This window comes from Mus musculus, chromosome 14 (assembly GCF_000001635.26).
Source record: "Mus musculus strain C57BL/6J chromosome 14, GRCm38.p6 C57BL/6J".
In the NCBI taxonomy this organism is placed as follows: Eukaryota; Metazoa; Chordata; class Mammalia; order Rodentia; family Muridae; genus Mus; species Mus musculus.
Window position 1 is genome coordinate 77,575,580 of NC_000080.6, and position 15,667 is coordinate 77,591,246.

The following is a 15,667-nucleotide window of genomic DNA, read 5'->3' on the forward strand; positions in this document are numbered from 1 at the left end:
CAGTATCACTGTTCTGAGTCCTGGTGTCACAGTTTTCTGGAGTCCTGGAATGCTCTTGTTGTTCCAAGGAACAAGAGTCAAACCAGCCGTGTCACAGTTTAGGAAACTGAGAGCCAGGGTCACAAAGGAACTTCCTAGAATGCATGCCTGACAGCTTTCTAAGAAAGTGTTTACTTAGCTTTTGCTCTCAGGCCTGGCTTTACAAACAGTCCATATGGCCAGGCTAGGACACTGGGATATAGACCAGAGTCACAGGGCTTAGGCTGTTCTGCTCACAAAGAAATGGACATGCCTACAGTAGCTAGAAGACTCCTGTGGCCTTCCATATATTCAGGCTTCTTCATAAACTCCATCTTCTGCTGTTGGACTTGTCTAACCACTCAGCACAGCTAAGCAAAAAGTAAAGCCTACAGAGGGACAGACATCTCTGTACATGAGAACCCAACAGGACAGAAAGGTCAAAGGGCAAATACCTAAGAAGAGGCAGGGAAAGACAGGAGATAGAGAGGTAGTTTAAATTTTTCATTGCAGAATAGTAGAGGACCCCCAGGTCCTTCCTCAGTGTGACTGTCTGCTTATCTCAGAACTTTATCGTACCAGAGATAGCCTTGTTTTCTACAGAGAGAAAAAGCCCCAAGAGAGGGATCCCTTTGTCTTGGTACACAGTTTTGAAAATACACCTGTGGTTAGAAAGGGCTTACTTGATTTGTTTTTAATGATAGATACATCATAGCCATTTGTCACACACTAACTGATGCTTTAAAGTTTTAAAGTTTGTATAGGATTCTACCCTGTACTTTTATGAATTCAGTTTTTGTTGTGGCTGGTTTTGTTTGCTTGCTTGCTTGTTTAGATTTTGCCATAAATCAATTGGTCCTATTGTGTAAGCCTGGCGTATTGCACTTAACTGACATCTATGATATCACAGACGTCAAAAGTCATCTTATTTTTATTTCTGGCTGGGACTGCTCTGTCCCTGAGCCACAGATCCTCAGTACATCCATCAATCCATCTGCTCAGACATCTGGGTTGACTCCGGATGCTGGCTCACACTGCAGTGTGCATGGGGGTGCAGGTGTCTCCAGTCATTGCCTTTGGATATATACCGACTAACGGGATCACTGGGCCCATGAAAGTTCTGGTGTTTGCTGACTTACTTATAACAGCTGCACTTATTTACACAAGGACTCTCTTTTCTCTATTCTCACCACACTTATTATCCTTTTAAAGTCCCGGTATATCACCTTTGACATTATTTGCTTCATTGTCACACTTGGAAATCAATTCAGCATTTTATATGGAAAATCTATCCTCTTTGGCTCTGTTTAGTTTTGTGGTTGTTTTCGATACAAGGCATAAAAATTTTAGAAGGGTGGGCCAAATGTTTATTGATAGAGTAAAAGGAAGAAAGTGTGATTATATAATAGGATTGGGAAATATATACAGCTAATTTTACACCTGCATGCCTCTAACCCAGCCACAGCAATTATACCCACTCTTCCATGTCAGGCTCTCCCCTAGGAGAAACGGGCTAGGTGGGACCTGGGTGATCAGTACAGAGCATGTACATATAAAGTGAACTTCCCCAAACGTAGGTCACTTGGACCAGAAGGGACTTTTGATAAAAGTAGGCTGACAATTCGATTCTCAGGGCACTTCAATGCCAAATGTTCTTTCCACATTGTAAATCATAAGGCAGTGTAAACAATGCCCTAACATTGAGGAACAGAAAATTGCATTCCCGGTAATAGCTGAGCCTCATGGCGCATGGTTTCACACTTTAATATGCTGTGTTCTGTTCTGCCGCGCTAATATTTTAAGTAATATAACTTCCTTTTTGTAGAATTGTAGGTTCTACATTGTACACTTTCTCTCCTTTACCCTTCTAGAATAGCTTTCTGTAATTCTACATCGTATGCCAAGAGAAACTCCAGAGGAAGAGGAAATATAAAGTTAACCAGTCCGTGGGAGACAGTAACGCAAACAGAACCAACAATGTCTAACCAACGTGTTGTCTTGTATGCTTTCACAGACTCAATCTGCGTGCCGGGCTTCGATCCAGGCCTCAACATGATGACTGGAATCACCCCCATTAACCCGATGATACCCGGTCTGGGGCTGGTACCACCCCCACCCCCAACGGAAGTGGCTGTCGTCAAGGAAATAATCCACTGCAAAAGCTGTACTCTTTTCCCCCAAAATCCAAGTAAGTGGGAGGGAGAAGCAGCTGCCTGACATATTCCTTTTCCTTTGTAAATAGTATTGGGTTCATTTCCAGATGTGCGATGTGCTACCCAAGGCTGTGTCTCTACATTAGGACAGGTACACAAGGATGTGTCCATGCATTCAGCTGTCCAGCCACTGGATAAGTACCATGAAGCCAGTGAGCTCGGAGAGTTTATGTGTAACACTAAGAGTCTTTCCTGTGTGCAGCGAACTAGCATTTTCTGGAATGCCTCATGTGAAATCTGGCAGCTTCTCTCTCCACCTCCACAAACGGGAGAGAAAGTCTCAAGTGTGTTTTACTAGATAGAACCGTGAATTAATCTGGCAGGTGGCAATTTGGGGGAAAGGTGAGAGGCAGGAAGAACACGCATCTCAGAATTTCTGGGCTAAGTCACGTTCACTTGAAGGACCTATATATTTGATTAATTTAGCCTCTGATGCTAAGTTTATAGGCTTACATACCTGGAAATTTTTTTAAAAAAAATTCGTATTAATCAGTGTTGCCTACTTGAACTGGACTTCTCAGGAGATAGCTGTAGTAATCTACATACAAACTTGGCAAACTGTTGTGACAGCATACACTATCTTTTCACACAGCCTCCTCAAAATTTAATAGTGTGCTCATTTAAATGTGAATAATAACCAAGGCTTTTCCCAGACTCAGCATCTTTGCAGCCAGGTAAGTATTGTTGCATGCTCTCTCGTGGGCTGTGTTTCCCTCGTCCCACGATGCTGCCCCCTTTATCTGGCAAGAAGACAAAGCAGCAGCAAGCCAGGCCTTTTCATCATGTGTCATTTCATCGCGCTTTGTACTTGTGACGCTCTCTCCCTCCTCTTTTTCTTCTTCTGGGTGTCTGTGTATGAAAGAGAAATGAAATTATGCTAACACGTGTTATCTTTTTCCTGGACAAGCACAGCCACTCTGTGCAGAAATGAACATGAGAAATAAAGGGGGGGGGTTGACGGGGAGGGGAGAAGATCAGGAAACATGATGGGGGAGGGGAGGGAGGAGTAGCCATGGGGTTGGGGAGACATAACTTGCTATAAAAATGACTGTGTCTCAGTCTGGAGACAACTCTGCAAGTGGAACCTTTGCCCTGTGAACCTGGTAAAGAGCCGATCGATAAAAAGACAAAACTCTTCTCATTGTGATCTTAGATCTTCCACCTCCTTCCACAAGAGAACGACCTCCAGGGTGTAAGACTGTGTTTGTTGGAGGATTACCAGAAAATGCAACGGAAGAAATTATTCAAGAAGTCTTTGAGCAGTGTGGAGATATCACAGCCATCCGAAAGAGCAAGAAGAATTTCTGTCACATTCGCTTTGCCGAGGAATTCATGGTTGACAAAGCCATTTACCTCTCTGGTACCTTGCTTTAGTAAAAGGGGGTTTGCTCTCTATCCTGTCTTCTGTCTTCTGATGTTACTGTGAGCTCCTTCCCTTTTGCCTTAATACACACACAATAAGTCCTGGTAGCGTGGGGGCTGGGGAAGGAGGCATTCACCTTTCAGCTTGGCTGCCACGGGGCTCTTTGTTAAGCCTGTGCCTCTCTCCACAGGCAGGTTTGCCTACCATCTAGTCTCAAGGAATTCCACAGAGTTTCTAATTAATGTTCTCAAGTGCGTATTAGATGAAAAGCAATATTTTGAGTACTGAGGACCATTATTATTATTGGATGTAATCCTCTGGGGGGGAGTAAAGTACTCTCTCAGAATAATTTCAGTTTCTTAAAAGTGCATTTCCAATCTTCACCCCGGGGTGTGGGGGGGTGTGGGGGGAAGCAAGATCCCCTTCTTGCAGGGAATGTGTTCCTGGGCCTGTGACAGGCCCTCTGTCCTCACACACAGCTGCCTGCTCTACCATCATTATCCGGAGGACCAGGCTTTAGGAGAAGTTTACACATGTGAAAAGGAAGCCTAGTGCTGCCTTCAGCTTTCTGGGTTTCTATAGGAAAAGTCTGACTAGGTGCACGGAAGCCTCAGTCAAACCAAAGGACACCGAGGCTAATGTTACCGTGGTACTTTGGAAGTATTTAGTTTTAGGTTACCCTCCCTGCCCTTTGCTGCTCCTCCAGCGACATTAGTGCCATCTGCCACCCTGCAGACTGCCTACCTAACTCAGAGCAAAGGTAACCCCCCCCCCCTGGGGTGGGAAAGAATCAAGTGAAACCTGGGCTCCACCCCCAGGTTTTCCTGATGTCTGCAGCCAGTCTCCATTGCCTTTCATTCTGTGTGAACCCCTGACAGGTTGAGGTTATCCCAGTACCTCAGAGACCTTGCCCAAGACGGGGATCCAGAGAATGTTAAATCCCTTACTGTACTTAAGCTCTCAACGAGAAACATAAAGTCTGGACATTCCACAGTGGAAATGAATAAAGATATTTTACCACACGCACAGTGGCACCCATCTCCTGGAGAGAGGAGGGCGTGGCTTTCCATCTCCCTAACCCAGATAAATTGTCATACTACTTCCACCTGTGGGTGGAATAGTCGGTTTACCAGCAGGACTCCTAGGTGAGGTCGATCACGTGTGTATGAAGCACACTGTGGGGATCTCTGAGTGTCAGACTGTTCTTAACAAAACAAACCCGGTCAGGATAAAGGACAGATGGTTCTTTCTGTCAGTGCCTGCCTGGAAATCTGGGTTCTTAGTCACTATAGTCAATCAAACTATTACTCAATGCTAAGACACTAACTTCACCCTGCGTGACTGAAGAATCGAGTAGGCGAATGTCCTTTAAAACACTAACACAAGCCAACTTTAAGACCAAACAGAAAACTTCGAAGACGCTAACAAAGATGAACAGTGCCAAATATATAGACATATGGAGGGAAATAGAGACTAGACAAACTCTGACGCTTCTTGGTAGCTCTTTTGAATCGGGAGGAAACACAGGCTCCACCCACTTCAAGCCTTTCACTGCCTCAGTGCAGAGAAGTCTCCAGCTTTGCTAGGGTGGTCTCTGCAGCTGAGACAGTCTGAAACCCAAGCTGTTGGGGGAAGGGACAGGAAGGAGAGAAGGTTACCACCACCACCACCCCTGTAATCTCCAGCAAGCCCAGCTGGAAAGCCTAATTTTAGGAGCACTTTCACATTTGAGGGCCAGGCTAAGTTTAGCCTCAGCCTCATCAGAGTCTTTTAATGCTGTAATGATGAAGCTCTGATGAAAGAGGACCAGAAAGGTTTTAGAGAGCCGGTTCTCTGGAATATGAGCAGAGAAAGTTGTTCCGACCAACTCAGACAGCTGGCCAGGACACAGCCTGCTGACGTCACTTTCCACAGCCCACCACCAAGTCAGCACTAATTCTGTTCACGTGTGGGCGGCTGTTTGCACCCAAGATGGGTACTGTTTTGTTTCCACCATCCTGTTGAAACCTGGAAGAGAGTTCAGTCTGATGAGATCTGTAGCAAGCACATTTGTAACTTTTTAAAAAGTGTAAAGTGCCCTGCTGGGGGAAAAGCCAGCTTCCATGGGGATTTGTGACTGGGCTTTAACTCAAATCCTACTGGGTAAGGATTGAAATGGTCCAGGACAAGGTGCAGGCAGCACAGCACAGCCTAGCTCTTCCCAAGTGCAGCTCATCTGCAAATCCCTTGCAAAGCAGAGGTGCTTATTTTTGCTCCCTTTCTCTAGCAGCCCCCCCTCCCAGATATGCTCCTGCTAAGACCTGAATTGATGTTGTGAAAATCTGAGTACTCCAAACTGAAGAATCAATCACCGTGCTGTGCTTTCAATTCTTCTAAATTTGAAGTTAGGCTGGCTGGCAGCATCCAGTCCTGTGTTGACCCCTCACGACCTCTCTCCCCCCTCATCCCCAATCACTATAAGATAGGTAGTGCTCAGTAAGTCCTCCCTTCCCCCTAAAGGTTCCCCCCTCCCCCCCTTTTCCTTTCTGGCCTAACTTTGGGCCCTTGCACAAGCCTATTGTGGCCTTCAAAGACTGCACAGATAATTTGTGTGGTCGTGCAGGCTGGATGAGGTACTGTGGGGCCTCTTGATTGAAGGTAACATATTCTCCCGCATGCCCCAGAGGATAAGTGGGAATAAAACAACATTGCAAAATTGCCTGGGTAATTGTGGCTTTGGTAGCGGCAGAGAAAAAAACCAGAGCGGCAGTGTTTGCTAGGGGAATGAGCAATAGGCTCCGAGTAAAGTTCTGAAATTTACTTTCCGGGCCCCTTCAAATATCATGGATGTTCTGTATTTACTCATACCCTGCCTCTTTGAAAAAGAATTTTTAAGAGTGCACATGCAATAGAGTTATAGAACATTGAAAACAAAAAGCAAGACAGACCCCCCCCCGACCCCCCCCCCAAGCCAAAGGGAGGAAGGCGTGGCCAGGATTTAGTGCTCGGTTAATGGTGCAACAGGAGCACTGTGAGGGTCCCTCTGGGAAAGTAACGTGGGGGGGGGGGGGAAGGGAGGTATATTTACCTCCACATCTGTGCTTAATGATTAAGTCTTTAAAAGGATACCTGCTTCCCATCCCCCAGAGACAAAAAGGTATCTTCTCTCCTGAGGCACAGTTGCTTAGCTTGTGGGAAATGTGTCCCCTGACTGGAGGTGACCTGGCTTTCCACTGCTTCTAGGTTACAGAATGCGATTAGGGTCGAGCACGGATAAAAAGGATTCCGGCCGCCTGCACGTGGATTTTGCTCAGGCCAGGGATGACTTCTATGAGTGGGAATGCAAGCAAAGGATGCGCGCCCGGGAGGAGCGGCATCGACGCAAACTGGAAGAGGACAGGCTGCGGCCTCCCTCGCCGCCGGCCATCATGCACTACTCGGAGCACGAAGCTGCCCTGCTGGCTGACAAACTGAAAGGTAAAGGGGGTGTGGGGGGGGGCGAGCTAGGATCTGCAGACCTCTGGGTTCCATCATCGGGCTAGGGACAGAGCCATTGCTTAGTCAGGCTCTCCTGTATGAAGGTCGGAAGGGCGGGGGTGGGGTGGGGGTGGGGGTGGGCCTCTGCAATGCCAGCAGCAGCCTGTGGTCCCCAGGAGGTGCTTAGTGAGTCAGGGCAGTGGCCTCACCGAGAAGTTGACCTTGTCTAGTGCTCTCTGAGTTCTGTGGACCATGTAGTTCTACCAGACACTGAAAGTGTTTCCAAGACATCTTACACACGATGTCTAGGGTTTGTAGAAGAGAAAAGAGAAATGTAGACAGGTCCCCTGTCCTAGAGGTGGAGTCGAAGGAACCTTCTCACACCTACAGATGAGTAACAATAGAAAAAGTAAGTCCTTAATTTTTGCCGGGGCCTTCCCTGGGTTGGAGAGTGAAGAAAATAAAGGATCCAAAGAAATAAGGATTAGACCTGCTGAACTTCAGTGATGACCAGGAAGGCAGGTTTTGAAATTAGTGTATGTATGGAGGCGAGGAGATGCACACATATATGCCTGTGTTGGGGTCTAGGGCTACTAGAGACCAAATGAATGAGCTGAATGATATCTGTTTTATATGACTATCTTATATGACTATTTTTATGACTGGCATTTTATAGGCAGTTGGTAGGAGGTGAACAGCACTCCTGAGGGTGCTGGCTACCAACAGTACTGTAGTGGGTCACAGTTTCTACAGGCAGGTGACTACAAGTAACTGAATGACTTTGAGCAAAGCTGATAGCCCTCCGTGTGGGAGCAAGGCATCCACAACATGCTTTGGGAATGCCAGCAAGTGTAACCTGAGCAAGGAAAGGGGTTGAGAATATCTTCAAAGAGCAGGCAGGATTTGAACTTGTTGGGATAAACAAGAGGTCTTTCTCCCAAGTTAGAAAGGTTCACAGAGGCAATCTAACCAGAGCCCGGAGCCCTAAGAACAAAGATGTACCAGAAACAAAGAGGATTTGGTTTGGGCACTGTGTTCCTAAAGCAAGGTGAAGCTGGAGAGTGTCTCAACCAGATGGTGAAGCCCCAAGGCTATTGCCTAGTTTGGCTGTGCCCTGTAAACAGTGAAGAGATGGCTTCATGGATTCCTGACGAAAGGAGAGATGTGATTGGTTCTTGGCAAGAGTGGGAGAATGGGGGTGTAAGAACCTACCTCATGTATTATTGGCAATGTCTTAATGGATGGGATGGTCTTACTGAAGAAAACCACCAATTTTAGGAAGATCAGAAAAAGCATTCTATGCTTGATCTAAAAGGCAAGTGATAGCCTCCTTAACCATCATCCCTGTCAGCTCTGAGGACTCCTAATTAGCCACGGTTGCCACTGAATTGCCTCTCCAGCCACTGAGTAGCACTGCCTGCTGGCTTTCTTGGTGCCTGCCCAGAAGGTCTATAATATAGTCAATAAATATACAGGCAGAGGCTACCCCTCCAATGAGAAAAAATATGCAATGTAAATTCAGCCTAGAAACTATTATGAGAGCCCAGAATGAGAAAGAATAAGACTTATAACCAGGAACACTCATTGGAATAAATCCTCTCTCTTTTGTGCCAATGTCAAGTGAATTTGGTGGCACCACCCTGTGGTCTCTGTGACCTGTTTTCCAGCCCAGATAGCTCAGTCACTAGAGCGCGAGACTCTTAGAATGGGTTCAGTCATGGCTCCACCTTAGTTCTGTACTGCATGGAGGAATTTCATGAAGGTCTGGCATCTAATGTTAGGTTATTTCTATGAAGCCAACATCAAAAGTGCCAACTCCATGTATAAGGTACATGGCATTTGCCTCTACTTTTGGAGGATAGCAGATTGGGATGTCAATTTGCTGGAGTAATTTGTGAGCCTTGCCATTTCAAAAATGTATATTTATATAGATGAGTATAATTTGCAGAATTCGGAAGCTGTGCCTTTGCCAAGTACTGTGTGATCCCTTGAGGAGAGAACAGATTGGAAATTTTAATAGATGGCTCTTACAGTAGAATGAACTCGCTGTAGATACGTCTTAGGCAAGAGTCAGGTAATACCGAGCTTGACAATTTCAACCCAAGCACGGAGTTTGGAATATAAACAGCATTTAATTGCTTAGGAAATGGGCTGCTTCCAAGAGGAGATCCACTCTCTGCTCCTTATAACACTGCAAAGCCTGGCAGGAGGAGCCAAGGAAACTTGTCTCCCTGAAGACGATTTCATTGATGTGGGGGATATAAAATTCAGTCAAGTCGGAAGCTATGGAAACCTGTGACAGAATGAATCTGAAAATACCTAATTGGATTTGATTTTTTTTTTTTACCCTCCTGTGAGAAACCTTGCCATCCTAGGTTTATTAGATATTTTTCTTCTATTTTACACCATATGTGTTTATTCTTGTAATTTTGTTTTGAAGATCATTCACATTCAGCAAAATCTGTATCAATCAAACCTTTCTTATGACCTGCAAGGCTTCCCACACAGTTGCACACAGTAGGTATTGGGCGCATTAATTCCTCTCTCTCTCTTCTCCAAGTATCTGAATCCATGGGCATATTGCATTTCTGGCCACTAGAGCTACCATGCATGGCTGGCAGCGAGGGAAGTGACTATGTTCAGCCTGCTGCCAATCCAGTAAGAAGTATTTGCTTAAGTGTTTTACAAATACCAGACCCTGGGTACTAGTGCTAGGTACTGGGGGAAGAGAAAACACCATGCCAGATCCTGCCTCGTAGAATCTAGGTAATTTCTTGGGTAATGAAAGAAATGACTAATCAGTCTGCTTTGGCTGCTTAGAACAGTGAACTGTGGTACGTCCTAACACTATCAGCAGCAGTGCGCACTACGGTGAGTGGCAACTACAGGATGTTTTCCCTTCAGAGACAGCCAGTGGTGCCGCAAGCATGAGAAAAGGGGGCGTCTCTGGTGAACACATCTCCCCACTGGCCGGCTGCCTGGCTTCCCAAAGCCAGAGGAAACAGTAGAGTTGAAACTGTGCAGTGGCTAAGGCAGAGAGAGTCGCCAGCCATTGGTTTCATTAATACAAATTCTAAAACAGAGAGTCAGTGGGCACCCTGCTGATTAAATAGACATTGTTGTGAGACAATTCAACTTAATGAAGACTGACTTGGAAGTGACTGCGCAGGGACCTGAAGTTTATGGCAGGGCTTTGGGAGAGCGAGAAGGAGCACAACAGCACCATAATTACACTTTATTGGAAACAGTGGCACCAGACAGATGAGATAATGAATTCTAGTGTTTCTAACACAGACCAAGCAGCCTTGAAGGGGGCTGGGGGCTGGGCCACACAAGGAAGAGATTGATTTGGCCATGAGGAAGCACTATATCTTCATCCACTGGAGATTTCGTTGGGCGAGAACATTTTAAAAGTTTTTTCAGTACTTTCTCCCACTTGGAAAGATTCACACAATGTTTCACTAGGAAGGACTCTGTCTTCGAATCACGTGAACTTGCTGCGACCAAGTTCTCTAACCCATGCCCTTGGGAATCTCCTCATCTGTCACTGGGAACTGAGCCTCCCTGGAATTGTGCTCATAGTTTTCAAAGGACTAGGCTCCCATTTGCATAGAGTATGCCTGGCGTCCGTCAGTAGGTGTGGAAGTGTGGCTGGCATCTGGAGATGTGTCTCAATATTTATAGTTCTATGAAAGTAAAAATCAATAATGCTATGGGCCAACTGGACATTCCATTAGCTAACAGCCAGACCTCCTTCTTCAGGCAAGGAAAATATGAAGCACAGGGAGCCTCCTGAGAAGCACTTTTTAGGGGGGTGTTATTGACCTTTGTGGAAGCAAGAGAGGCCATTTCATTTAGAAACATTTTCCTTGGCCCTGCAGGGGAAATAACCAGTACACTTTTGTATTGCCCCCTTAATTTGCACATTTTAGGAACACTGAGTAATTGAGGAGAGTGTGTTGGGGCAGAAGGGGAACATTAACCACTTGTGTAGCCTTTATATACTGTTCTGGTTAACTGGCACACAGACAGTTAAGCAGCCAAAAAAAAAAAAAAAACCAAAAAAACCCCCAGACTTTTGTAGGCCAAATTCTCCTTTGAACCAGTTTTAACATCTTACCGCTTCTTCATTAATTAACGAGTTAAATGACATCATTGGAACATGCCCAGTTTATGTTTGCAAGATGGTCCTGAGTTCTCTGCCACAGATTTTTTTTATTAGATATTTTCTTTATATACATTTCAAATGCTATCCCAAAAGTTTCCTATACCCTCCCCCCGCTCTGCTCCCCTACCCACCCACTCCTGCTTCTTGGCCCTGGCATTCCCCTGTATTGGGGCATATAAAGTTTGCAATACCAAGGGGCCTCTCTTCCCAGTGGTGGCCGACTAGGCCATCTTCTGCTACATATGCAGCTAGAGATACAAGCTGTGGGGGGTACTGGTTAGTTCATATTGTTGTTCCACCTATAGGGTTGCAGACCCCTTCAGCTCCTTGGGTGCTTTCTCTAGCTTCTCCATTGGGGGCCCTGTGTTCCATCTTATAGATGACTGTGAGCATCCACTTCTGTATTTGCCAGGCACTGGCACAGCCTCATATGAGACAGCTATAACAGGGTCCCTTCAGCAAAATCTTTCTGTCTGCCACAGATTCTTAACCCCAGAAATATGCCTTTTTGGAGGCACGGAGGACACTATCATCACACTCAAAACTCCCAACCTGCAGAAGGTCAGGGCACTTGGTAAATTTTTAACCAGACTGGTATGTGGATAATGTGTAGCAGGTGCTTACCAAACATGAAGAAGAGGTCGCACAAAGTCGGAAATAACCAGATGTAAAACAATAGATATTGGGGGGTGGTGGCGAGAGGTCGGGAAGGGGGGCACCAGACTCCTTTTTTCCTTGCCCCTGTGCACTAAGGGAAGATTTATCCCTGGATTTAGGAACAACAGGCAGATCAAAGCCAGGCTGTGGGCTTGGGATAAGAAACTCAGGTGGGCTTTGTGCCTTTATTTATGTCTGGGTCTATGAAAGAGTAGTATGAGAGCTTCCATGATTGAACAGAAAGAAAAAAATTCAAAAGATATTCCACAACACTTTTTTTTTCCCTCTAAGAAATAATCAATACTGATTTCTAACTATGATAGTAGCTGGAAATTCTTCATGTAATTTACTTTACGAAGATTTAAATTTCTACTGAACAAAAATCTCTTGCATTGTTACAGAGAAGTATTTGCGCTGTTCATTTCCACAATTTATGTTCTCTCTTCAGAGCTGTAAAATAGTCTAGCCAAAGATAAACCAAAGTACACAGCCCAGTGAAGGCGAAAGTGGGGGTTGTGGTTGGCTGCTCCATGCCCAGTATCCCAGTGAGAGGATCTGCATTGATCTCTCTGCCTGTTTCCAGGTCTTAGGTAACTTTTCTCTTTCCTGTTCCAAGTGACAATTATTCTTTTATTGAAAATGGGGATTTAGAGACAGACACTTGCAAAGCTCATAAAAACCACATCAAATCCTTTCAAAATTCACTTAAATTTTAGTTACTACTTTCCATTTCAGGTTCGTGCTATCTCCTAACTTAGCTTAGCATCTTAACCACGTTACCCGGCTTCCCAGGATCGATCAGTCCTTGCTGTGTGTCTGGGACTTCCAATTGTGCGTAAGGGTTGAAGCACAGTCACCGATGGGGGATTCTGAGAAAAGCTGAGTCTTTTTTTAAAAGCTTGTTTTTTACAAGCTCTCAAGGATGCTTTGGCTTGCAGACTTCGAATAGCAGGTTGTCCTGTTGGCAATTTTAATGTCAACTACGTAACAGGTGTTCACCCAAACATGAAGAAGAGGTCTCACAAAGTCAGAAAATAACCAGATGTAGAACAAGATAGCATAGATTCAGCTGGAGTCACTGAGAGACAAAAGATAGGAATTATAATTACTTACTTAGCCCTCCAAACCTAACAAATTGGTATTGCCTCCCCCAAATTACACATGCTTTCAAAAACATTTTTTAACCAACTGAGAATCCAGTGAGATATTTGGCTGTCACGAGTACTTTCCGGTTCTCCTAGAGTGTCTGACATCAATTGTAATTCTCTCCTCTCCTCTCCTCTCCTCTCCTCTCCTCTCCTCTCCTCTCCTCCCCTCCCCTCCCCTCCCCTCCCCTCCCCTCCCCTCCCCTCTCTTCTCTTTCTCTTCCTTCCTTTCTTGTTATTTTTTAAAGGCTCATTTATTTTATGTATGAGTGCTCTATCTGCATATATAACTGCATCCCAGAAGAGAGCATCGGATCCCATTATATATAGATGGTTGTGGGCCACCATGTGGTTGCTGGGAATTGAACTCAGGACCTCTGAAAGCACAGCCAGCACCCTTAACCACTGAGCCACCTTTCTAGTCCCACTCTTGACTTTTATCCCCAGTGCTCATGACCCCAGAGGCCTATTTCTCTGTCATGAGAGCATTTACCTCTGGTGGACAATAACATATGTATAAATCCTCTTGAACACAAAATTAAACGTCCTCCATGTCAACATCCCACCTTCCAGTCATTTATTTGTGCCCTGACCAGCATTAGTCACTACACATCTTTGAGAAAGATAAAATATGGACCAGAGGGTGGCAGTGTATTTGTGAAGTAATGGTGAGTGGTAATGGGAAGAAGGCCATCACTGCCCAGGATGACTGTACCAGTGGAGTTCATAGGGAACGTTAGAAACACAGCAAGGATGTGTACTCGTCACACCCTGGAGGCAGGGAGATCTCCTTTACGAAGATGACATAAGCTGACCCTTGAAGGAGGAGTAACAGCTGGCCATGGGATGGAGAATCCGAAGGTCCCTGAGACAGAGGCACAGAGGCCCATGCTGACCCGAAGGAAAACGCCAGCGGGGGAAGGGGCCTGGCAGGCGCATTTCCAGTAGCCCAGGCTGAGGGGTGTGATGTGGTAAGGACCCATCCTGGGAACACTGAGTGATCTGAAATGGGTGGATGGTCCACACTCCTCCACAGCACAGCCATCTCCCCAGTTCTTGCTGTGGAAAGGCACATCTGCACACTCCAGTTTCTAAACTTCACTTCCTGCTCAGAGTCACGCCCAAGCGGGGACGAGGAGAGCATTTGGAAGTTTTCTAAGTGCGTTCTTTGATGTGATTTTATGAGCAGCGTTAATTTCCTTCCACATGAATAGCTTTAATAACGCTGCAATCTAAACCCTGCTTAAATTAGTTTATATTGTTTTCTGCTTTCTCGGTGATCTTTCCACTGAATACCAAATTGAATTTACAGTCGCGAATTGAAAATGACCGTCCTCAGTATGCTCCAGTAGCCATCCAACAGGAGTTACTGAGTTGGTGTTAATAAGTATAAATTAAAGTCACTTCTAATATGGCAACAAATGTTGACTGGCATTTCTAAGTGAGCCTCAACTAACACGTTTTAAATTTAATGTGATTGGTAGCACATCAATCATTATCCTCCTGCCAGGCCCAAAGGGTCCAGAAACCAAGGTAAACTTGGGAGTTTTCAAAACTACACACTTCACTTACATTGGTTGGATTCTGCGTGCCGATACTCACCAATGGGGAGAATGCCTCTCTGGCTACCTACATTTTCTGTTCTGCTGCTCAGTCCTCGTGATGCTATTTTCTGTCAGACAACTACCCATAACTGCTCCTTGTCACTAAAGCTCAACTCTGAGTCCCAGTCATAGCGGTGAGGAGCCTGAAGGCGCACGCTTTTCAAGCTGAGCAAACATAATGGTTTTGTTGTTGTCGTTGTTGTTTTGTTTTGCTTTCTAACCATTTAAGTGTGTTCTTTCTGGTTGAAGCTCATTAGACCTAGGAACTAGCAACCAGGAGTGAGAGAAGAGGATACCAGGGGAGGAAAACTGAGTTAAATGAGCATTCTTACTCTTTCTCTTTTTTCCTTTCTGAGCTAAGAAAAAAAAAAAGTTGAAGATGTCCCCCTTCCTTGGTGCTGTGTGGAGACTTAAGTCACAGCAAGGGTTAACAAAAATTAGCTCATAAAGTCAATCGTGAATTTTTTTTTAAGGGAAAAAAAAGATTTCTTAAGTATCCGGTTTATTCCCGCTGTCTGTCCCGAGGTCCATTCTCCTAACATATATTGGCAGGGAGAGAGTGTATAGGGAGGCAGAATTTATTCTGACTCTTAAGAGTCACAGTGGGCCTCTCACAAACATAATGTTAAATTATGGGCCTCTCCATGGGCTGAGTGTAATGTTAAGTTGTATGATGGATTTTATCTTAACCCAAGCCGCTTCGGTCCATGAAGTGAGATAGGAAACCACAGCAGCCGGAGTTCACAGAGGGTTGAACCCAGACTGAAATCCCAGAGTTAACACAATTGCACCAGTCGGCTCCCGTATTAAGACTGTGCTCTGTGCTCAAGAAACAAATCTTGCAAGGAAACCGGAGTCTCCCGTGGGTGTGCCTCTGCCAGTACCTCCTCTAGGTCAATGGTGAGCACAGGTTTGATCAGCGGGCTGCTGGGGGCGATTGATTCCCTAAGACCAGGAGGAAGCAGTGTATTATGGCCTGCCTTAAATCTGCAACAGCAGCTTTGAGTCTGGAGAAGGTAGACTCGACTCCTCCACAGGATCCT

General features: G+C 45.4%; 1 protein-coding gene across 36 annotated transcripts in view; it reads left to right on the forward strand.

The window, feature by feature from the left end:
* The window catches only part of Enox1 (ecto-NOX disulfide-thiol exchanger 1), a 565,516-nt gene that overhangs the window by 419,332 nt on the left and 130,517 nt on the right, over positions 1-15,667 (forward strand). For all 36 annotated transcript variants that reach the window (XR_003950851.1, XR_003950849.1, XR_383179.3 and 33 more), the window contains 3 exons: positions 2,033-2,206; positions 3,385-3,591; positions 6,817-7,050. Coding sequence is in view for 27 of the 36 variants with exons in the window: in XM_006519001.4 (XP_006519064.1) it covers positions 2,033-2,206; positions 3,385-3,591; positions 6,817-7,050 (615 nt within the window). In the remaining 9 variants the exon portion in view is untranslated. The remainder of the gene's footprint in view (positions 1-2,032; positions 2,207-3,384; positions 3,592-6,816; positions 7,051-15,667) is intronic.